Consider the following 21,298-nt stretch of genomic DNA (forward strand, 5'->3'; position numbering starts at 1 on the left):
GTTAAAAACGTAAAATAATTTTGATATTAATGTATTGGCAACATTCAACATTAAGTTTAAACGAATGGGTTAGATTGTTAAAAATGTAAAACAAGATCATTCTGATGAAAGGAAAGCACCAAAAGTCATACATGTTAGATTACATTTGGGTTAGTTTATTTTGGCTTTTTTGATGTAACGTTGTCTTTGATAAACAAAAATATTAAATAAAAAAAAGTATTAATCTTCAGAGAAGAAGAAAAATTGTTGGGGCATCCCCCCCCCCCCCCCCCCAATAGTTGTTGATAAATAGATTCACTTAGCTTATGTCTTTCACTTTCAAACCGAACAAAAATCCTCTCAAAATATAGTTTAATATTTCTTCTTTAATAAATTATTAAAAAAAAATATTTATGAAAATGATATATAAAATATATACTTTATATATATTATCTTTAAAATATGTTAATATAAATTATATATTTGGATTACCTATTTATATTCATTATTTTAACTTTTTCAACAATCAATCAAATATGATGATTCAATAAATTAGTTTGATCAGTTATATCTACATTTTTTGCATAAATTATTTGATCTGCAGTCTGCACTGTCTGTTTATTTGCACTATTGATTACGCCACTAATCGAATAAAAGTATTAATTTGTTGATCTGCAGTGAAAAGAATGAAAAGTGATGCATGCTGAGAGCCAATGCATGTAGGTTTGACTTTTTCTCCCTATTAATTGCTTATAAACAAAAGGCATTACTGTACTCTTCTTCTTGAATGCGTTTCAGTAACAATTTACACAGGACACTGTCGATGAAACCTTTGTTGTTTAACATTTTCTTCCTCTGTGAGTCTGTGACTACTAATAGCTTGCCGTAATGGAAATGGAAAAGAAACTGGAAAGACGCATATATACCATTCAGTAAAGTAACTTATATTTGTTATTTTCATTATGCCTTTAGGCCGGTCTATACAAATATGCAGGACATTGTTTCCTTGTGTAACAGTGTGTATAATCTATTTTGCTAAGTGGCTGTGATGTTAGCATGAGAAAAATAGTGGCTGGCGTGATTTTAAATCTCATTTTCTTTTGGGTAAGTGATAATAGAAAACTTGTAGCACCAAATTAGAAATTCTCCAATGGAATTCGAACCGTGTGGTTGTTTTTTACTCAATCTTGTGCTTGCTTCTTCAACTCCTTTGCCACAGTATAATATTCTGGACAATAGCATAAGTCGTGTTCACATAATGCTTTGTAATGCCTTGGCCTAAATATTAGCCAACATGTTATGTCTTGTGTTTGCCTGGTGTTACTTAATGCTATTTATACCTGACCATAGGGCCGTCAATGGCTTTTATACGTTGTCAATGCAAAGTCGTCGATTCAGTAAAGAATGCTATAGTAGTCGTGAATCTCCGTCGTCTCATGTCATTCTGTGAATCCATCAATTGGTTAATGCTCATAATCCACGACAACATCATATCATCACTCCATTGGATCCGTATATATATTGGAGCCATCATCCTTGAACATCTTCGTGAGTCGTGACTCGTGACCACCATCAAGTAGATAAATAATCACGTGGAGTGGAGACCAATGCTAATGAACTATATTTTGTCAAAGCAGAATCATGCAATCCAAATAAGGAATTTGTGCGTCTTTTTTAATTTCCTTTTCAATATCAAATAACATAACGCACAACCTTAAAATAAAATCCAAAGTACATGATTATTTTTCTTTTGTCTTTTTGTTATTAAACCAAGGGCTTATTTGCCAAATAACCAAACAAAAAATGAAAATTAGATTTTGGGAGAGAGAGTAGAGAGAGATAGGAAGAGAAAGTAAGAGAGAGGGGAGAATTTTGATTAGTTAGTATATTTAAATTTTTTTCATGTATATAGGGTGCAATTTCCCTTAAACCAAAATCCCAAATAAAAACATAAATTTCCAAAATATGAATCAAAAATAAAAGATAAAAATAGATTAAAAAATTCATAATTCATAGATCTTACCTCTGTTATTTTGATAAGTTTGAAAGAAATTACAATAGCTTTCTCAAAATTATTCATTAGCCAATATGCTTATTTATACAAAATGCCTAACTCTATAAACAAATTATTTACATATATGTTAACAGTAAATATATCTATTTAAATATAAGGAAATTTACACAATTATTAAGTTTATACTATTACCGGAATTGCGTTAGGTAGTAGCTAGTCTAGGTTGTATATTTAGTTTGGTGTTATGGATTCAATTTTTTTTTTAACTTTGGTGTGATTTTAAAAATTTTCTAGGTCCAAAGACTAATCATCAAGAGGTCCATAGAAATCTAGGTTTTATTGTCACTTAAAGCGTCTATGGTAGCCAAAGGATATCAAACTCATGGCGAAAATTTTAACCGAAACCTTTTTACCAATAAGCCAAGATCACTTGGTTGGATTCAGTTTCAAGGCATGTGACAGATGTTTTCCAGAATTCACTTGGATGGATTCAGTTTAGTGATGCATTCGATGGATTACTGCAAGTTAGAGAAAGAAGAAGCTCTTGATCTCCTTCGTGGCAAGAAAGTCGCCGTTGGCTTCAAGAAATCTGCCATTGATTTGGCTTTAGAGTCTGCTTTAGCCAATCGAGGTATATATACACACACATAATAATTCTTCAGAAAAGTCGATTATTATTCCCTCCGTTTCATAGAGTTGAGCACACAGATTAAGAAAATATTTAATTTTGCATATTTCTAAAATAAAAACATCATTACCAATACATTTAACCACATTTTAACCAATAGAAAAATATATTTGAATATAAAGTCAATAAATTTTGTACTGAAATTATAAAACGACACTTATTTTAAAACAAAAATTTTACTCTACAATAACAATTAAATTGAAACGGAGTGAGTATTCAACAATTGATTAGCTTAGCATCCGTCACTCTTACCATTTGGCTCAATTCAAAATATAATATATGTAGATACTAGGTGTTATACCCGCATATACGGGCATAGTGTTCTTATAAATATTTATCTATTTATAACTATTAAATCAAAATCAACATAATAAATTATTAATTATGTTTTTAAAAAGATAAATCAAATACTAAAATTTATATCCATACTATTATTTACGAAGTAAATTTTTGCAACGGAGCTCTCACGTTAAAATTTAAAGCGGTTAATATCGTTTATACCCTTAATGAATAAAGTATCTAAATTAATCAAAAATAAATACGAATTTCAAATCTATCTGAATAAAAAAATTTCGTAAATAACTTGCAACATAGCTCTCACGTTAAAAGCTATATTTTAGGTTCGACTTGGATCGTGGTTCTGATTGGCAAAATCAAACCGTTATTAACAAGTTTGGAAATAATTAACCAGCGGATTCATAATTAACTATATTTCGATCATTAAATATAAATCTAATATGATACCCAAAAATAAACAAAATATGTAAATTTTGCAGGAGAAGGTGGACAAGCATGCACAATGGTGGTGAGAACAACACATTGGGTGATTCCGCATTATTGGGTGTGGGGTCTACCATTCTTCTTGTTCTACTCTACGATAGCTGCTCAGTTCCTCCATGATAAGCCTAACCGAAGCTTCCTTAGAACCCTCTTTTGCCTCCTATTCTCTCTTCTGGTCAGTGATCTTAATTTTGTCTCTATAAATTGCGTTAGTTTATGTGGATTGACTAAGTTTTTGTAAGCATGTGAAAAACAGCGAGCTATGGTATCAAAATTCATCGAATCATATGTTACCTGGAAGCTTCCTCTAGAGAAATATGGTCTTAAACCGGACCATCCTTTTGAAGAAGACTATGCTTCTTGTCAAATGGCGATCATACCGGAGAATTTCTTCGAGGAAGCGGATAAAGGGATGATCCGTTTTAAGAAAACACCAAAATGGTGCTTTTGTGATGAAGGGATTGAGTTTGAGGATGGGACTACGCTAGAAGCTGATGTTGTGATACTCGCGACTGGTTATGATGGAGACAAGAAACTAAAAGCCATTATTCCTGAACCATTTCGAAGTTGGCTTGAGTTTCCATGGGGTCTCATGCCGTTGTACAGGTACTTAATTAAAATCTCGTACAAATTTTTGAATGAAAAGATGAAAAAAAACAATACTGTATCTGAAACGCTAATCCGTTGGTGCACAATTCAAGCATATGGAGTATATTAATTCTTATGCTAATTTAAAACTCAACCGTTGGTTATAATAGCAAATACTAATAAATAAATTTCAGGGGAACAATCCATCCATTGATACCAAACATGGGCTTCGTGGGATACGTTCAAAGTAACTCGAACGTACGCGCATCAGAGTTACGTTCCATGTGGTTAAACCGGCTCATGGATGAGAAATTCAAATTACCAAGCAAAGAGAAAATGTTGTACCAATTCTATAAAGAAATGAAAGTGATGAAAAAATCAAGCAGATTCTATAAAAATCACTGCATTTCTACTTTCAGCATCCAACATGCTGATGATCTATGTAATGACATGGGACTCAATCCTCGGAGAAAATCCAACTTGTTCCTTGACGTATTTTGTCCTTATGGTTCTCAAGATTATCGATTCGATCAAGAAGAAACTAAATAAATATACTACAACAAGAAGTGTAACAAGTGTTGTTCAAAGGTGGTGCAAGACTGGCCACAACGAAGCTACTTGCAAGAATCCAACATAATCTACGTAGCTGGAAGCTATTTTCATTACATTATAGACTATTAGACTTTATCTACTCAATAATTTGTGATTTGGACGTCTTTGGTTTTAGCGTCCATCTCCGGATCGCCCTAGCATTATGTTCTAAGATTTGTTTCCTTTTTCTGCTTTGCTTGGTCTTTGTTGTGGTTTTTGTTTGGATTTGAAAAGGATGATAATCAGGATGAATTTTGGCATGCTTATCAAAAATTGATCAGAATGAAAAGGGGGCAGGATCTTTGTTATAGCTCAGAATCTAGGATTTATGATTGCCCAATTTTCAAATCATGTAATGATTTAAGATCCTTACTTGGCCCAGACTCATTAGCTTACAATACTGAACAGGTAGATTATTATAGACAAACAATTTGGAGATATGCAATGAGTTTACGTATTATGTGTACATGTAATGTGTGTGTGGGTGTACTATATTCTTCTATTCTGCGGGAGTGTTTGTGGGTTATACGCTTAAGAGACGGATCCGAAGATGGGCTTCTAAATAGCTGAAAACTATCAAACATGATTAAACTCCAACCTCTATGTTGCTTCTTTCTCTGAATTTTTTTTTTTTTTTGTAACAGACTGTGATTTTGCTAGAGTTTAACAATTTAGACAAGGCATTTTGTCCATGAAACCTTTCTTGTTTTATATTTTCTTCCTCTGCGACTACAAATAGCTTGAGGTAATGGAAATACAAATTGGGGCAGCTCTGGAAAAAGACCTATATATCATTTAGTAAAGTACTTATATTTGTGTTATTTTCATGCCTTTAGGCCGGTCTATACAAATAGTATATATGATCTATTTTCCTAAATGGCTATGAACTTAGTATGAGAAAAATAGTGGCTGGCGTCATTTTAAATCTCACTTTCTTTAAAGTGATGATAGAAGCTTGACTTGTAGCATCGAATTAGAAATTTTCCTTATGGAACTCGAACCTTGTGGTTGTCTTTTGACTCATTTCCTGTGCTTGCTTCTTCAACTCCTTTGCCACGGTTGGTATGCCACAGTAAAACACTCCTGCACAATAACACAAGTAATTTTCACATAATCATCTGTAATGCCTTGAGCTATATATTACCAAACAGGCTCTTTCTTGTGTTTGTCTGGTGTTACTTATTGCTATTGCAATCATTGTATAGAATAATATTTTACCGACTGTTGAATTTGGATGCTTTCTTGCTATGCTACCAAAAACTTCCTTCCAGTTGGGTCTTGCAAAATGTGTTCTCACCTGTTCAAATGAATGAGGTTATATCCTTGTTAGTGGTTAGGTAACATTGGGACATAGTGTTGGTCTAATGATATGTAACACTTCTTCTTACCCGTGTTCCGGATAGAATATCAACTCCATGTTTGGCATGGTTCAAAGCCTGGACCATCTTTATCAGGGTTGATCTTGCATCTCCTTCATCATATACACTTGTAAGATAGTTGTGCAACTCAATCTGGCCCTGTCTCACGAGAAAGATGAATGAATATGTTAGTATCGCGATCAAGCAAGCTAACTGGTGATGGGAAATAGAAGAAGATATGTTGGTGTTAAGTACTCTGTAGTCCATGTCTGATATCTCCTCCATCACTCCTCTAAACCATTCAACCGATCCTGGCTCCCTTGTGACCCAGTAAAAGTGAGCCTTCACTGCCTTTTTTTCCCCTCCTTGTGTTGAAGTTGGGGTCGGTGTGGTATATGAAGATGTATAGCTATTCCAGCTAAAATCTGATCTGCTGAACTCATTTAACTGTGCCATATGAAGTTAGAGATACTATAAGGTTCCTTATAAGATTCAACTTATCTGGTGCATTGAAACAGGCTTACTATCTGTTCATCTCTTGAATTGTTCATGAGATCCTTGAGGATGCTTATGAAAGGAGTAGCTCCTATTCCCAATCCAATGAGGAGCAAGACATCATAACTTCTGTAGTCCTGTGCTGGAGCTCCATATGGACCGTCTACTAGTAACTTCGGTCGGCTGCCAATGCAAGATCAACAAGGCATGTTAATACAACTAAGTATTGTAATGAAAGTAAGAGGAAGCAAAGAAGGTGTCTTGGAGTTTACTCTTGTAAGTCAATATTGCAATGGGCAGCGAATTTTGTTCTCCCAATCACGCATGTTGAAAGATCTTTGCCCACTGTTAGAACTCGTTGTAGCTCCTCTGTCCAGTCTCCTTGTGTTCTGATATGAATACTAAGTTGTTCATCTCCTGGTGCAGAGGTAATAGAAAAAGGGTGCCTGGAAAGGTTTAGGTAACATCTACATATGTGAAAACTAAAGATGTTTGCTAAACATTATGAGGAGTTTGGCATCAGTTACTCACCATTCAAATCTAGAGATTGTTGGACATTGCAAGAATATGTACTGACCACTCTTGTACTTAAACCCAGGAGGCTTTGACATGATTATGCTGAGTACTTCCCCTGGTAGCATAGAAACCTTAAGGATTTTGACAGAGTAATGGTTGGACCTACAAGCTCGTATACTTCGTTCTGCTGCATAGAGCATCAGAGGAACCGAGATGTACATCCATGTCTGAGAGGTTTCAACAGCAACACATTTAGGTTTCAAGACATTTTGAACATATAGCTTTAAGAGCAAAGGTCATGCTTACAGTTTTTTGATACCACTTATCAGCAAAGAAGAGTAAGGTCCCATGCACAATGAGCATAATGTAGACAACCACTAGAAGGTGATGAGTGTACCAGAATGCGTTAAAGCCAGTTAACCGATCAAGTGGTGCCGGTAGACTCACACGGTTTCTCCTGAAATGAGTTGATGCTAATGTGAATGCGATGGTTGTCAAGATCACCATAGAGATCCCAGTGATCCCTTCTGCACCTGTCATCAGGTCTTTAAATGTGGGCTTAACACCATTGAAGGGAGAAGCAATCAAGGCAAAATCTTCTGGAGTTGAGTTTATAATCCGTGGAAAGTCACATGCTAAATGAGTACCAGCATGAACAAGTATCCCAATCACTATGGCACAAGCAATAATCTGAAACACAAACAGAGAGGTCATGGCCGGATCTGAGCACATCCCAATGAAATATTGGCCGTAGACTCCAATTTTCTTGGAAATTATATACATAGACATAGTCCCTAAATTATGAGAAAAAATATTTTGTATTATTACCTTATGGAAGTTGATATTATCATCAAAAGGAACAAAAGCTCGAGCGCGTGTTGATCTAAGCCAAGTCAAGGTGTTTCTACAGACAGGTAACAGAACTAGAGCCATGTTGAGCTTGAGAGTCTCTGCAGCTCCTTTAGCAGTGGTTAAACAATAGCCCATGACCTTAAAAGCAGCTTTGTCTCTGTACTGTAAGAACTTCCAGACAAAGAGAATGGCCATGACGGTGAACCATAGTAACAGCACCCATATTCGTTGCCAGTTATCTAGAACCAAACACTGAAGCTTTCGTCTACATTTTAGAACCACACTACGAGGTTTAATTAGATTCCGTCTTGGTGTAGTTATGCCAACACTTGCCGTGCTAAGCGGTCTACTGTAGTCCATGTACGTGTCTCTCTGAAGTAAGAGTGTCTCGAGTTGCCATAACTGAAACAACATGGATGGTCCTTGATATAGTGTTTTTGAAGATTAAGAGTACATTGTATGCTGTTTACCTCGATGTATCCAAAATTCTCTGGATCAAGTTCTTCCATGATCAGAGATGCGTACTCTTCTGCTTGTTCCTTGAGTTTTGCTAACTTGTTTGCTGATGCACTTAGCATTAAGAGCTGTGTTTCAAAAGTTAAACGTTAATTTGATTATCTTAAACGCAATGTAGGCGTTTGCAACTATATGTTAAAATAAAATAATATTACTTCTTTGATTTCTTCTTTGGTGATCCTCCCGTCTTCATTGCTATCAGCCCTATAACAAACAGGTAGCATTTAAAAAAAATTAGAAACACTGACAACTTAAAAAGTATAACAGCATTATTCAACGAAAAACAATACTAATTACCAACAAATATACAAGCAAAAACATATGTTTCACAAAAATGACTGAATAACTGAAAAATAATGTTGAAATAAATGTTTGGTAAAAAAAAACATAAGAACAAGGCCTCTTTCCTAAAAGCTTTACTTGCAAGAAACTATTAGCGGGAAGAAAGATGAAAGATGAAAGATGAAACAATTTTTTGAAAATCTGGTAAAAGTTTGTTTTACTGGGCCAATTAAACCGCAGCCCAATAGTCAAACTCACTCAAAAGTTTTTTTTTTTAACCCACTCAAATGTTGTTCACCGTTGATTGCGTGAACTAACAGATCCAACGGCTAAGAACATCACGTTATTTAAATGATGCATCTATCTATCAACAAGGATATAGTTAACATTTTGCTTGCATTGCCTTAGACATATATACCTAACACATAACTTAGTGAATTTGTGGTAGTCTCACTAAAGAGATAACAACATTTTTCCAATCAAGAAGTGATTCATTAGCTAATGGTTTCATGAATCAGCAAAATTTACTGAGCAATTTATGATATAACCAGCTAAATAACCCAAATTTAAAACCGCAAGTTGCGATCATCTATCTGCATTATTGAGAAATCAGGATACTAAACAGATAAAAGTATTAAAATTACCCATAAACAATTCGTCAATCATTGTTGTCATCAACAACTAATTATACGCTGCACATGGTCAATACATTTGTTTTCTTATGCTTTGCGTTATTCCCGTAACAGTTATAAACGTAAAGACAAACCAAAATGTATTAAAGAAAAAATACTTTAAAAGAAAGAAAGAGAAAGAGAGTGTCGGAAACGTACATATCAAAGAAGATTTGAAGACGCGCGTCGAAGCTTTGGTCAGAAATGAGTAACCAGAAATCATGAAGCTCATCTTTTGTTATCTTCTCCAGCTTCTGCCTTCTCCTTCGAGCCAAAGCGTCGAACACACTCACCGCGAACTCTTTTGAATCCTTCATCCCTATCTCAAACAAGAGTTTGTTATTCAGAGTCCGTTCGTGACATAACGAAATGAATATTGGTTTTTTGGTCTCAAAATTTTTGAAAGTTAAATATATCTAGACATAATTACCAAATTATTTTTTTTTTTTAAAAATAATTTTTTTTCTAAATTGTTTTTGGCTCCCAAAATCTTAAGTTGTGAATACTGTAGATGATTCTTATTTCTAGGGTTTATTGTTTCGCTTACCAACGCACTCTCCGAAATATTCTCGCGCAAGCAACCCTTCTTTAGAAAGCGTTTCGAATCTCTTTTCAACTTTCTTCCACATCTCATCGCAATCGCAGTCCCAACCGCAACCGCAGCTGTTTCCTTTGGTTGTCTTGTTGATAAACTGTAACCCTTGTAACGCTCTTTGGGCGCTTGACCTCGTTCGCTGCAGCTTCACCTCTTCCTTCCGTTTATCTCTCGCGGACATGATCGGTGTCTCTCTCCCCTGACTTTCTATATCTCTCTCCCGGCCGACAGAAGTCGTTGTTCTTGTCGAGTCCGACCTTAGTAGCTTCCCCAACGTCTGCCGTATCCTCCCAAACCTTCCCGTCTCAATCGAGATCTCTCGCGCGCCTACTGAAGAAACCGTCGTTCTTGACGACTCCGACCTTAGTAACTTCTCCAGTGTCTGCCTGATCCTCGCAGGAGCCGTTGATAGATTCCTCATTAGTCTTGGCCGTGTATCAACAGACGCCGCCTCTGACATTCCGCAGACGACAATGGAGTCGTCGCCGTCGAGCTCAAGAGTCACCTCCACGAGCTCCCTCTTCCAGCTGCTTCCGCTTCCATTACGACTCAAACTGCTGAGGAAAATCGGCAGCATTGCGCCGCCGGCAACTGGTGAAGGTCTTAGCTCCACGCCGTCGTCGTCATTGGAGAGACTAAAATTTGAGAAGCTCTTGGGAGATAACTTCATGTGGAAGACTAATCAACCAAACACCTACACTCATTTACGTGTATATGTAATTTAAATAAAATTAAATATATTCCCTCTCTATTTTCAGCCATCGCCAGAGAAGAGAAGAAAATCAAGAAGGTGAGAAAAATAATAATAAGGAAAGAGGATATGAAAACAAGAGAGGCACTTCTCAACCGATCAATACAAAGACTTGCACACAATTTTCAACGCTCAAATTTTATTTTGTGTGTGTGGCTAAGTCATGTTTCACAGTTGTTGCCTTTCTTTCTTTTTTCTTGTTGATGTATTCTTTTTTCCTATCTACTTAAACTAACTATATTGTTATTATTTTGAAATAAATATAAAGAGTAGTTGGTGTTGTTTACCACAAAGAAAAAATGGATGAGAATATATTAACATTGTGTTATGGTCTAACGTATGTGACTCATTCACAATATTTAATTTATTAGCCGCCGGAATCAATGTTAAAAAGAACAATTACCACGATCAAATCATTAATCACAACCTAATTATTACAAACTTGCATGGTATTAATTCACAATATTTAACTAGTACAGAGTTTATAGCCGCCGAAATTAATGTTAAAAAGAACTATTACTACGAATTACATCATTAATCACAACCTAGTCATTAAAAATAACAAACTAATTAGTATTGAATACAAACTTGAATGATAATAATCGGTATTAGTGATCTGTTGTGGGTTACCTTGATGAATATGCAAAGGAAGGAGAAAGAATTGTTGTCTGATACGCTGGCAGAAACTTAGGAGATTAGGCCACGTAGAGGCTTCGATGACAGAATCAGTTACTTATATGTTGCCCTTACTCTTTAATTAATAGTATGAAATAGCAAGGGAGAAGACAAGAATTACGTAATTATTTTCTACGCTATATATATTTAGAAGAAAAAAAAAAGATGAATTGGCAAAGACAAAAGACAAAAGACAAAGAAGAAGGTGGTCGAGAGTTGTAATGTAATGAAAGTAGACCGGCGATATATATATACAAGGAGGCTTTCAATGAACATAAACTTATGGTTCAGGTTTTAGTGACTACTAAACCTAAATGCTACGCTTTGTCGCAAAGCAGTACATAAGCCGATGTTGTACGTCCTAAGTTTCGAGTACCTCCTCCCCTTCTAGAATATTTAACATGTGTTGCCTACTCTCAGATTGTTTAATGGGCTTCTCTTGGCTCTATTAGTTAGTATGTGTTGTCGGCCGAATCAGTTTCATACCATTTGTCACACTTTCATCATTTACTAGCGCTTGGGTCAGTTTCCAAAATATTAATAATATGTAGTCGATTGCTATTTGTTGGAAGATTTTATAAGCTCTGTTAATATGAGGTGTTGTGGAATTATGAGTCTAGAAAACTCTTTGCAGTTAAATGTTATTTGGTTGATTGTAATTCTCACTATTTTAAACCAATCTGGATTTCATACCTTTTCAATTGAGAATGAGTTTACAAGATACCGAATCTTAGACTAGTCCATGAGACTATTTAACAAAGTAAAGATCACTACGAACTCTTTTGAAAATTTAATAATTTGTTTAAAAATTTCAACATATTTTAAGCTAATACAGATCTTAAAACAAAATATTCAATAATTATACATAATTGCAAAACGTATGCATGTGGTGATTAAAAACATAATCACCTGTTAATATTTTTTTTTATAACTGTAAGGATTCCAAAGGTTTTCTAAACCCAAAAACTAATCCAACGAGGCCCATAGAAAGCCAGAACTTTTGTCATTTAAAATGTCTATGGATGGTTAATGCTACTCGAACCTATGGCGGAAACTCCAGCTAGAGCTTTTTTACCAATAGACCAAGACGACTTGGTTACCTGCTAATACTCAAACCTTTAATATGCAATTAGGGGGAAGAATCTTAAATCAAATCAAATTAATAGTTTTAATGTGAGGAGGTTTCAAATTATATACTATAGAAAACGATACGGTAGCGACTCAACGTGCATTCCACTCATGTGTGCAATCCATGCTAGAACAGCCCATGCTTCTTTTTACGTTGAATTTTCTTCCAATGAAAATGATAAATCCCTTTCGCTAACAAAATCAATTTCTAAAACAATATATATTCGCATGACAAAAGAAGGAAAAGACTATGGTAAATGTGCTTGTTTTCCTTTATAAATTTTAAGTACCTTTCAGTTAGTTGCAAACTCTACATCATATCGGAATAGATTAATGTACGTGTGAATCTGCAACAAAAAAACAACGATTAACGAGTTAGAAAGAACAATCTGAGAAAGACAATAGATACAAATACAATATGACTAAATCAATTATCGAAAACTAAGAGATAATCAGATTAAAAACTTCTGAGATACAAACCCAAATGCATGTATATATGGTGTTTTTTTTTGCAAAGTCTTTTTTTTTGTTTGAGCTAAAAGACACTAAATCTATTAGTAACTATCGATCTGATTATATCCAAAAACTAGCGTAACAGTATGAGAATGAAAAGTCGTGTGTGTGGCACGCTCGTGACTTTGCTGCTGGGGAGCTGAAGGATGTGCTTTTATGCTTCCGATTTGCTTCAATTGAGAGTGAGTATGATCTTGGATTGTGCCCTTTTCATGTAGATTAGCTATTAACTGACATGCCATATCTTATAGTAATCTCCTTTTTCTGATTACTACTTGTTTTATTTCCCTTTGCTTTTGCGTTGCCTTGTTTATTCTCGGTACATAACTAGTAGAACTTATGGCCATTAGATTAATAATGGATCTTGAACTTAGCTTTGTTATATGACTACTTGTTATTGGAAGATCTCGCCTCAAAGCTTTTCATTACAGGGATATTTAGAGCTGTCAATTGATTGGTTTTCCTTTTCACAAAGTATTTACACTCTTCTCATTGTGTCTTGAAACTTGGTGTAACATAGCACGAGGAGTTATCTATTCCCGCTAGATTATGCTAACGTTACATAAGAAAGAACGAATTAACGATCTTGAGGTGGGTAGACATGTGTTTAGATTGCAACTGATTTGATATGCCACGAACCAAAAATTTTAGGCAATGATGTCCTCTTTATTTATTTCGGTATATATTTTCAATGGGTTTTCAACTGATAATGCGATGAACCGAAAAGTATTTGTACAGCTGCATGGGTAATCAATTCTTATTTTCCTTTGTCAGACTGAAGAGGCTGGTTCCTCAACTTAAGATGCATCAATGTTTAAGGTTCCAAATCCTGGCGAGGTATTATTAGCCTAAAAGTGTTTTGATGCATCCATCTCTAGTCTACTAGTGTCTTGGCAGTTGGCACTAACTATCTACATAAGATTTTCGGATCATATCAAGTGGTTGGGGATCGCTTGGGGCTGTGCTGAGTCGTTTTAAGTTTTATGGTTTTGAGTCGAAAGCGTGGGTGATTGATATGAGAGATTAATGTTTGGTTATCACTTATCAGAAACAATACATTGAATTCATTAATGTTTTAAGCGTTTCTTATGGCCTAATCATGAATGGTGGTGGACTCTGGCCTAATCAGGCTCAACGAGTGAGAACATATACAAAGGTTAGATATCTTTCTGTCTCTCAAACAAAGCTCTTATTATTGGAACTTATTTGTTAAACCTCATTGAAGGTTCAAAAACGAGGGTCAGTAGGAAGATCAATAGATGTTACACGCTATAGCGGCTATGAAGAACTGAGAAATGACTTAGCAATAATGTTTGGCACCGAAGGACATCTGGAGGATCCACAACCCTCTGACTGGAAACTCGTCCACACAGATCATGAAAAGGTATACTGCTCGTTGGTGATGATCCTTGGGAGTAAAGTTCCAGGACCAACAACATGCTCTAAATAATCTCCTCTGTGTCAACATAATCTGATTATCATTGTCTGTTTGTTATTCTTTAGGGAGTTTGTGAGCTGAGTGCAAAATATAAAGATACTATCATCAGTAGAAGTCCAGCAAATGAGTTTAGACGGAGATCTTGCAGCTAACCCAACCACAAAGTAAGCTTGCAGCGAAACAGACAGTGATAATGCTTGGAAAGTACACTACGAAGACACTTCCGCTGCAGCTTCATTCAACAGATAGTGCATTTACATCAGTATCAACTTAACGCACAGCATTTTTTGCTGTTGTGTGTACTGCAAAAAAACAAACTGAAGAAAGTGCCAAGGTAATATGTGAGAAGTGAGAACTTGCTGTTGTTCTATTTTCTTGTTTTCATATTTTTGTATAACCTGTGAGAACAACAACAACAAAAAAGAGAGGACAAGTCTGTTACAAGTGTCTACATATACATATAGTAACTACAGTGTAATGTTAATGTAGTGTTAACTAAAACAATCATTTTCAGCAATCATCTGAGAAAATTGACAGATTCTTTCTCTACTAAAACTCAGAGAAATATTTTCATCATTTAAATAATATTAAAAAAAGGAATCAATCACGTGGAAAACAAGGACAAGAAAATCAAACAGAGTCGCAGAGTTCTGCTGAGTTTACCCGCGTGACCACACAATGAGACGGGCTTGTTACATATATCCGCCACGTGTCATTTCCCCTGACACTTGTTAAGACCGGTAATAAGTACAAACGCGCTCTCTTTGACATTTGAGTTTGACCCTACTCTTCTTCTCCACGCGCCGGTAGAAGTCAAAACACACACTCTTCACGCTCTCTCGCGTATATATATAAATCGACCAATTCCATTATCCAATTCAAATAGAAACTGAAGAGTGTAGACTGAAGAGCAGAGCTAAACCATTAACAGAATCGTACCGAACTGAACCGGGTTGGTTTGTTTGGTTAGGTGATGGAGGAGGAAGGATCGTCGATGCAGTCAAAGTACAAAGGAGTGAGGAAGAGGAAGTGGGGGAAATGGGTTTCGGAGATCAGACTTCCCAACAGCAGAGAACGCATATGGTTGGGGTCTTACGACACCCCCGAGAAGGCGGCGCGTGCCTTCGACGCTGCTCTCTTCTGCCTCCGAGGAAGCAACGCGAACTTCAACTTCCCCGATAATCCTCCGGCGATCAGCGGCGGAGGAAACATGTCGCGGTCGGAGATCCGAGAAGCGGCTGCGAGGTTCGCTAACTCGGAGGAGAATGTCGCGAGGGAGAAGGACGAGGAGATGATGCAGCAAGAGTGTACTACACCCTCGGCGGCTTCGTCGTCGATGATGATGATGACGATGGACGTTGATGACTCGGAGTTTTTGAGTATGCTTCCGACGGTTGGTTCGGGTAATTTCGCTGCCGATTTCGGGTTGTTTCCCGGGTTTATGATAGGATAGCACACGGTGGAGTTGAGAACAGAGTTGACAAGATGGTCCTACGTAAGTCAACTAGAGCAAAGGTACCAACAAGAAGATACGTGGACTAAGGAAGGAGTATTTCATTTTGTTATTTCTTATTCAATAAAAGACCTAGTCTTGAGGAGATAGTTCTCCACTTTGTTGCATTCCTGTTTTGTAGGAAGTTGAGTACTTCCACTTTCCCTCATTCACGTATTGTAAGGAGTCATGACTCCATTTGTTTTCTTATTTAAGCTAATGAAAAACCCAGAAAAAGGTAGACTTATCTACCAACAAATATCTTGAGTACTTGTGTTATTACAATCTCTTTAAGCTTTGAAGAGGGACCTTAGCAATTTGGTATCAAAGCCCGTTTGTTCTTGCGACGACATTCATTCACGTGAATCAACGTCCATCAAGAACATATTTTCTTTTCATCACCATTTCATTTTTTTTTCCACCACCATTCCATCTACAATCACCAAAAACAAAAAAAAAAAAAAAAAAAACAAAACAAAAACCAAAAAAAAAAAAAATCTAAGAGATACGACCATGACCAACAAGGAGAGACTCAGTGACCTGGAAGCAGGACTGGGAATGATGCAGGATGAGTTCCAGAAGCTTACCGTCGGGATCGATGACAGACTCCGAGGAATTGAGAGCTCATTCCAACGAACTCTAGAGGAAACTCTAGGACGAATGCGGGAGATGGTCACCAATAGTCGTGCAGGTGACTCCAGTGCAACACGTCAGAGCAGAGAGCCTGACATACGACCACAAACCACTCCTCAGGAGGAAACGGTGAATCCCTTCGCTCCGGTTCGATATAATCCGCACCGTGTGAAGCTGGAATTCCCTAAGTTCAGTGGAGGAGATCCCACCGAATGGATAAGCAAGGCGAAACAATACTTTGCGTACCATGAGATGTCGCTGGAGAAACGCGTGAGCTTTGCCTCATATCATCTCACCGACGAGGCCAATGAGTGGTGGCAGGCGATTTCCAAAGCACGGGGAACCGATCCATCCCAGGTCCCATGGGCGACGTTTGAGACAGAGTTGTGGACCCGGTTTGGTCCAATGGACGGCGAAAACTTCGACGAAGCGCTTTCGCATATACGACAAAAAGGATCACTATTGGAGTACCAGAGAGAGTTTGAACGACTCCAGAACAAGGTGGAAGGCTGGACGGAGAAAGCTCTGGTTGGTGCATTCATGGGAGGTCTCCACACCAACATCTCCAATGCTATACGCATATTCAAGCCCAAAACCTTGACAGAGATCGTCAATCTCGCACGATTACGGGACGATCAACTACAGAAGGAGAAACGTTGGAATAATCCCCGACAATATCCATCAAGTTCATCGGCTCCAACTAATCAGGAGCGCAGAAGTGAGAAATCACCAACAGAGCCGCGGAAATTGACGTGGGAGGAGATGAAGAGGAAGCGAAGTTTGGGATTGTGCTTTAGCTGCGATGACAAATTCGCTCCGGGTCACAAGTGTAAGCAACCCCAGTTGTTCATCATGGAGAGTACACAAGATGGTGATAGCAGCGATGAGGATCAAAACGAGGAAGAGCAGCAACCTGAGATCTCATTACACGCTTTGACAGGATGGGATACACCATCAACTCTTCGCCTCCACACTAAGATCGAACAGCAACATTTGCTAGCTCTTGTGGACAGTGGCTCCACACATAACTTCATCAGCGACAAGGCAGCACAGCGATTACACTTATCAGCGACGCATACGACGCCTTTCACGGTCCGGGTAGCCAACGGAACTCCGCTGAAGTGTCACCAGCGATATGAAGCAGTAGCTATGAGGATTGGGACGGCGTCTTTCACGATAACCCTACATGTCCTTCCCTTAGCAGGCCTCGACATTGTTTTGGGAGTTAAGTGGTTGGAAACCCTAGGCCCAACTATTTGCGATTGGAAGGCCCAATCTATACAGATAACGTGGGAAGGCCAAGCCCATCTTCTCCAAGGGATCCAAGCTGCAACCATTCACGCAATTGGGCCACAAGAAATCATTAAGGAAGCCCGTCAAGGCCACCTTCTGTATGCTCTCTGTCTCTCCGACACCGAGACACAGATTTCTCAAGTAGCCGACGACATGAAAGCATTGATTCATGACTTCGACGATTTGTTTCAGGCCCCAACTGGTCTACCACCACACCGTGAGATTGAGCACACAATCACTCTTAAGGAAGGAACCGATCCTGTGAATGTCCGGCCGTACCGATATGCATACTTCCAGAAAGAAGAGATCGAGAGACAAGTGGAAGACATGCTGAAATCGGGAATCGTCCGCACTAGCTCCAGTCCATTCTCGTCGCCGGTTCTTCTGGTCAAGAAAAAGGACGGAACTTGGCGCTTTTGTACTGACTACCGTGCTCTTAACGCTGCAACCATCAAGGATCGTTTCCCAATCCCGACCGTAGACGATATGTTGGACGAGCTACACGGCGCTGCGTACTTCACCAAGCTCGATCTTACTGCTGGGTATCATCAGGTTCGCATGAACCCCAACGACATCTCTAAGACAGCCTTTCGGACACACAACGGACACTATGAGTATCTGGTCATGCCGTTCGGCTTGTGCAATGCACCATCTACTTTCCAGGCGCTCATGAACTCTATCTTTCGGCCATTGATGCGCAAATCAGTTCTCGTCTTCTTCGACGACATTCTAATCTACAGCTCAGATTGGGAGTCCCATTTACGGCATGTACATGAGGTATTTCGACTCTTGCGTAAACACAAGCTTGCTGTGAAATTCAAAAAATGTGACTTTGGCAGAGAAGAATTGGAATACTTGGGGCATATTATATCTCGCCAAGGAGTCAAGGTGGATCAATCGAAGGTTCAAGCCATGCTCGACTGGTCGCCTCCGACAAACATCACAGAGCTTCGTGGATTCTTGGGCTTAACCGGTTACTACCGCAAGTTCGTCAAAGATTATGGGATTATTGCTCGTCCCTTGACAAACAGACTGCGAAGAGGCCAATTTACTTGGGATTCTGAAGCGGAGCAAGCTTTTTGTGCACTTAAGGCAGCTATGACAACAACACCGACTCTGGCCTTACCGGACTTTACACAATCCTTTGTCATTCAGACCGATGCGTCAGGCGACGGTATTGGGGCTATTCTCTCTCAAAATGATCAACCCATCGCCTTCATGAGCAGATCATTGGGTGTGGCAAAGAAGAGTTGGTCAACCTATGCTCGGGAAATGCTAGCTATCATTGTGGCCATTCGTACCTGGAGACCATACATCCTTGGCCGCAGATTCATCATTCAGACCGATCAACGCAGCCTGCGTTATCTCCTGGAGCAACGTATCCTCACCCCCGAACAACAAAAATGGATGGGGAAGCTGGTGGGCTATGATTATGAGATTGTTTACAAGCCGGGAAAAGCTAACGCTGCAGCAGATGCATTGTCACGACGACCAGATAGCCCTGTCCTCAACACTCTTTCTGCTCCTTCAGTCACGATATGGGAGGAACTACGCCAACTAGCACAAACAGATCCTTACTTGCTTCGTATTGGAAAGGCAGCAACAGCAAATCCAGGAAAGCCATACGCTTGGAAAGATGGATTGTTGTGCTACAACAATCGCATAGTCATTCCACCAACATCTCATCTCGTCAAACAACTTATCTATGAGCATCACAACACAACGATGGGAGGTCATTCCGGGATTCTCAGAACCTTCAAGCGCTTATCTCGGCAGTTCTACTGGCCATCGATGCATCGGGTTGTCTTGGAATACGTATCAAGCTGTGACACTTGCCAGCGAGCTAAAACGCAGACCATGTCTCCTGCTGGACTCTTGCAGCCACTGCCAGTGCCTGATCAAGTCTGGGAAGATATATCACTTGATTTCGTGGATGGCTTGCCTCGCTCCAATGGATACTCATCGATCTTGGTTGTGGTGGATCGCCTCAGTAAGTCTGCACATCTTTTGCCTCTTACTCACCCATATACGGCATCTCAGGTTGCTAAGCACTTCGTGGACATGGTGGTTCGCCTTCACGGAATCCCAAGATCAATCCTCAGTGATCGCGATGCCATATTTCTCAGCAATTTTTGGTCGGAGTTGTGGAAATTGTCTGGCACCAAACTGCGACGATCAACAGCCTATCACCCCCAATCGGACGGACAGATAGAGGTGGTCAATCGCTGTATTGAACAGTACTTGCGGTGCTTTGTGCAGAGCCGACCAAAGCAGTGGAGTGTCTTCTTACCTTGGGCTGAGTACTGGTACAATACCACCTTCCATGTCTCTACGGGGATGAGCCCTTTTGAAGCTTTGTATGGTCGCAAACCGCCGCTGATGCCACGGTATGAGCTCGGATCTTCCTTAGTAGAAGAAATTGATGAACAGCTGCAAGCTCGTGACGAGCTACTCACAGACCTGAAGTTGCACCTTGCATCAGCCAATAACCGCATGAAACAGATAGCTGACCGTAAGAGAAGAGATGTTGAGTTCACAGAAGGGGAGTGGGTGTTCTTGCGTCTGCAACCGTACCGGCAGAAAACAGTTTTCAGGCGATCTTCGCAGAAGTTATCCAACAGGTACTTTGGTCCTTTTCAGATTGAGAAACGTATTGGTCAGGTAGCCTACCGTCTTAAGTTACCAGAGGGAGCCAAGATACATCCTGTGTTTCATGTTTCATTGTTGAAAAAGCGTTTGGGCGAAGATGAGCCGTCGACGGTAGAGTTACCTCCGCTGCGAGCTGATGGATTTTTTCACTTGGAACCAGTGGAAGTATTGTCTGTGCGCCGAGTTCAACATGGTACTAAGGAAGTTCAGGAAGCATTGATTAAGTGGAAGAACATGCCAATTGAGGAAGCAACTTGGGAGGAATATGATCAACTGGTGGCGAGCTTTCCCTTCTTTGTCTCGAACCTTGAGGACAAGGTTCTTTTGGACAGCGGGAGTGTTGATAGGATAGCACACGGTGGAGTTGAGAACAGAGTTGACAAGATGGTCCTACGTAAGTCAACTAGAGCAAAGGTACCAACAAGAAGATACGTGGACTAAGGAAGGAGTATTTCATTTTGTTATTTCTTATTCAATAAAAGACCTAGTCTTGAGGAGATAGTTCTCCACTTTGTTGCATTCCTGTTTTGTAGGAAGTTGAGTACTTCCACTTTCCCTCATTCACGTATTGTAAGGAGTCATGACTCCATTTGTTTTCTTATTTAAGCTAATGAAAAACCCAGAAAAAGGTAGACTTATCTACCAACAAATATCTTGAGTACTTGTGTTATTACAATCTCTTTAAGCTTTGAAGAGGGACCTTAGCAGTTTAATGATTTCTCCGATGAGTACTCCGGCGAGCGTTTCAGAGAAGAGCTTTCACCTACAAGGGATTATGAGAGTTACGATGGCTCGGCGGTG

At 38.8% G+C, this 21,298-nt stretch overlaps 3 protein-coding genes across 4 annotated transcripts; 2 read left to right on the forward strand and 1 right to left on the reverse strand.

Moving 5' to 3' along the window:
- The first annotated feature begins 2,455 nt into the window (after positions 1–2,455).
- LOC106363818 (probable flavin-containing monooxygenase 1) lies at positions 2,456–4,615 on the forward strand. The gene is made up of 4 exons (XM_048741596.1): positions 2,456–2,624; positions 3,458–3,522; positions 3,718–4,067; positions 4,244–4,615. Exons 1-4 carry the CDS (start codon positions 2,456–2,458, stop codon positions 4,596–4,598), a joined length of 939 nt encoding a protein of 312 aa, XP_048597553.1. The 3' UTR covers positions 4,599–4,615.
- A 712-nt stretch (positions 4,616–5,327) lies between these two features.
- LOC106365350 (respiratory burst oxidase homolog protein E) lies at positions 5,328–10,947 on the reverse strand. Of its 2 annotated transcripts, XM_013804795.3 has the most exons (13): positions 9,878–10,938; positions 9,490–9,649; positions 8,533–8,581; positions 8,332–8,445; positions 7,838–8,263; positions 7,316–7,699; positions 7,025–7,236; positions 6,766–6,939; positions 6,523–6,676; positions 6,254–6,445; positions 6,029–6,157; positions 5,859–5,937; positions 5,328–5,723 (listed from the first exon to the last, which is right to left on the reverse strand). In XM_013804795.3, the coding sequence occupies exons 1-13, from the start codon at positions 10,593–10,595 to the stop codon at positions 5,614–5,616; spliced, it is 2,901 nt and encodes a 966-aa protein (XP_013660249.2). In that variant the 5' UTR covers positions 10,596–10,938; the 3' UTR covers positions 5,328–5,613. The 2 variants fall into 2 exon arrangements, with proteins under 2 accessions (XP_013660249.2, XP_048597552.1); XM_048741595.1 differs by having other exon boundaries at positions 5,518–5,723; positions 7,316–8,263; positions 9,878–10,947.
- A 4,353-nt stretch (positions 10,948–15,300) lies between these two features.
- Positions 15,301–16,181, forward strand: LOC106365349 (ethylene-responsive transcription factor ERF017-like). Its single transcript, XM_048741597.1, has one exon. It carries the CDS (start codon positions 15,404–15,406, stop codon positions 15,881–15,883), a length of 480 nt encoding a protein of 159 aa, XP_048597554.1. The 5' UTR covers positions 15,301–15,403; the 3' UTR covers positions 15,884–16,181.
- Positions 16,182–21,298: the final 5,117 nt, after the last annotated feature.

This window comes from Brassica napus, chromosome A9 (assembly GCF_020379485.1).
Source record: "Brassica napus cultivar Da-Ae chromosome A9, Da-Ae, whole genome shotgun sequence".
Taxonomy (NCBI): Eukaryota; Viridiplantae; Streptophyta; class Magnoliopsida; order Brassicales; family Brassicaceae; genus Brassica; species Brassica napus.

Coding starts and splice junctions, on each gene's coding strand:
- LOC106363818 (XM_048741596.1), top strand. CDS start 2,456: ATGTTTTCCAGAATTCACTTGGATGGATTCAGTTTAGTGATGCATTCG. Junction 3,523..3,717: donor GGGTGATTCCGCATTATTGG/GTGTGGGGTCTA, acceptor TGTGAAAAACAG/CGAGCTATGGTATCAAAATT. Junction 4,068..4,243: donor GGTCTCATGCCGTTGTACAG/GTACTTAATTAA, acceptor AATAAATTTCAG/GGGAACAATCCATCCATTGA.
- LOC106365350 (XM_048741595.1), bottom strand. CDS start 10,595: ATGAAGTTATCTCCCAAGAGCTTCTCAAATTTTAGTCTCTCCAATGAC. Junction 6,940..7,024: donor ACAATCTCTAGATTTGAATG/GTGAGTAACTGA, acceptor AAACCTTTCCAG/GCACCCTTTTTCTATTACCT. Junction 6,158..6,253: donor TATCAGACATGGACTACAGA/GTACTTAACACC, acceptor CTCGTGAGACAG/GGCCAGATTGAGTTGCACAA.
- LOC106365349 (XM_048741597.1), top strand. CDS start 15,404: ATGGAGGAGGAAGGATCGTCGATGCAGTCAAAGTACAAAGGAGTGAGG.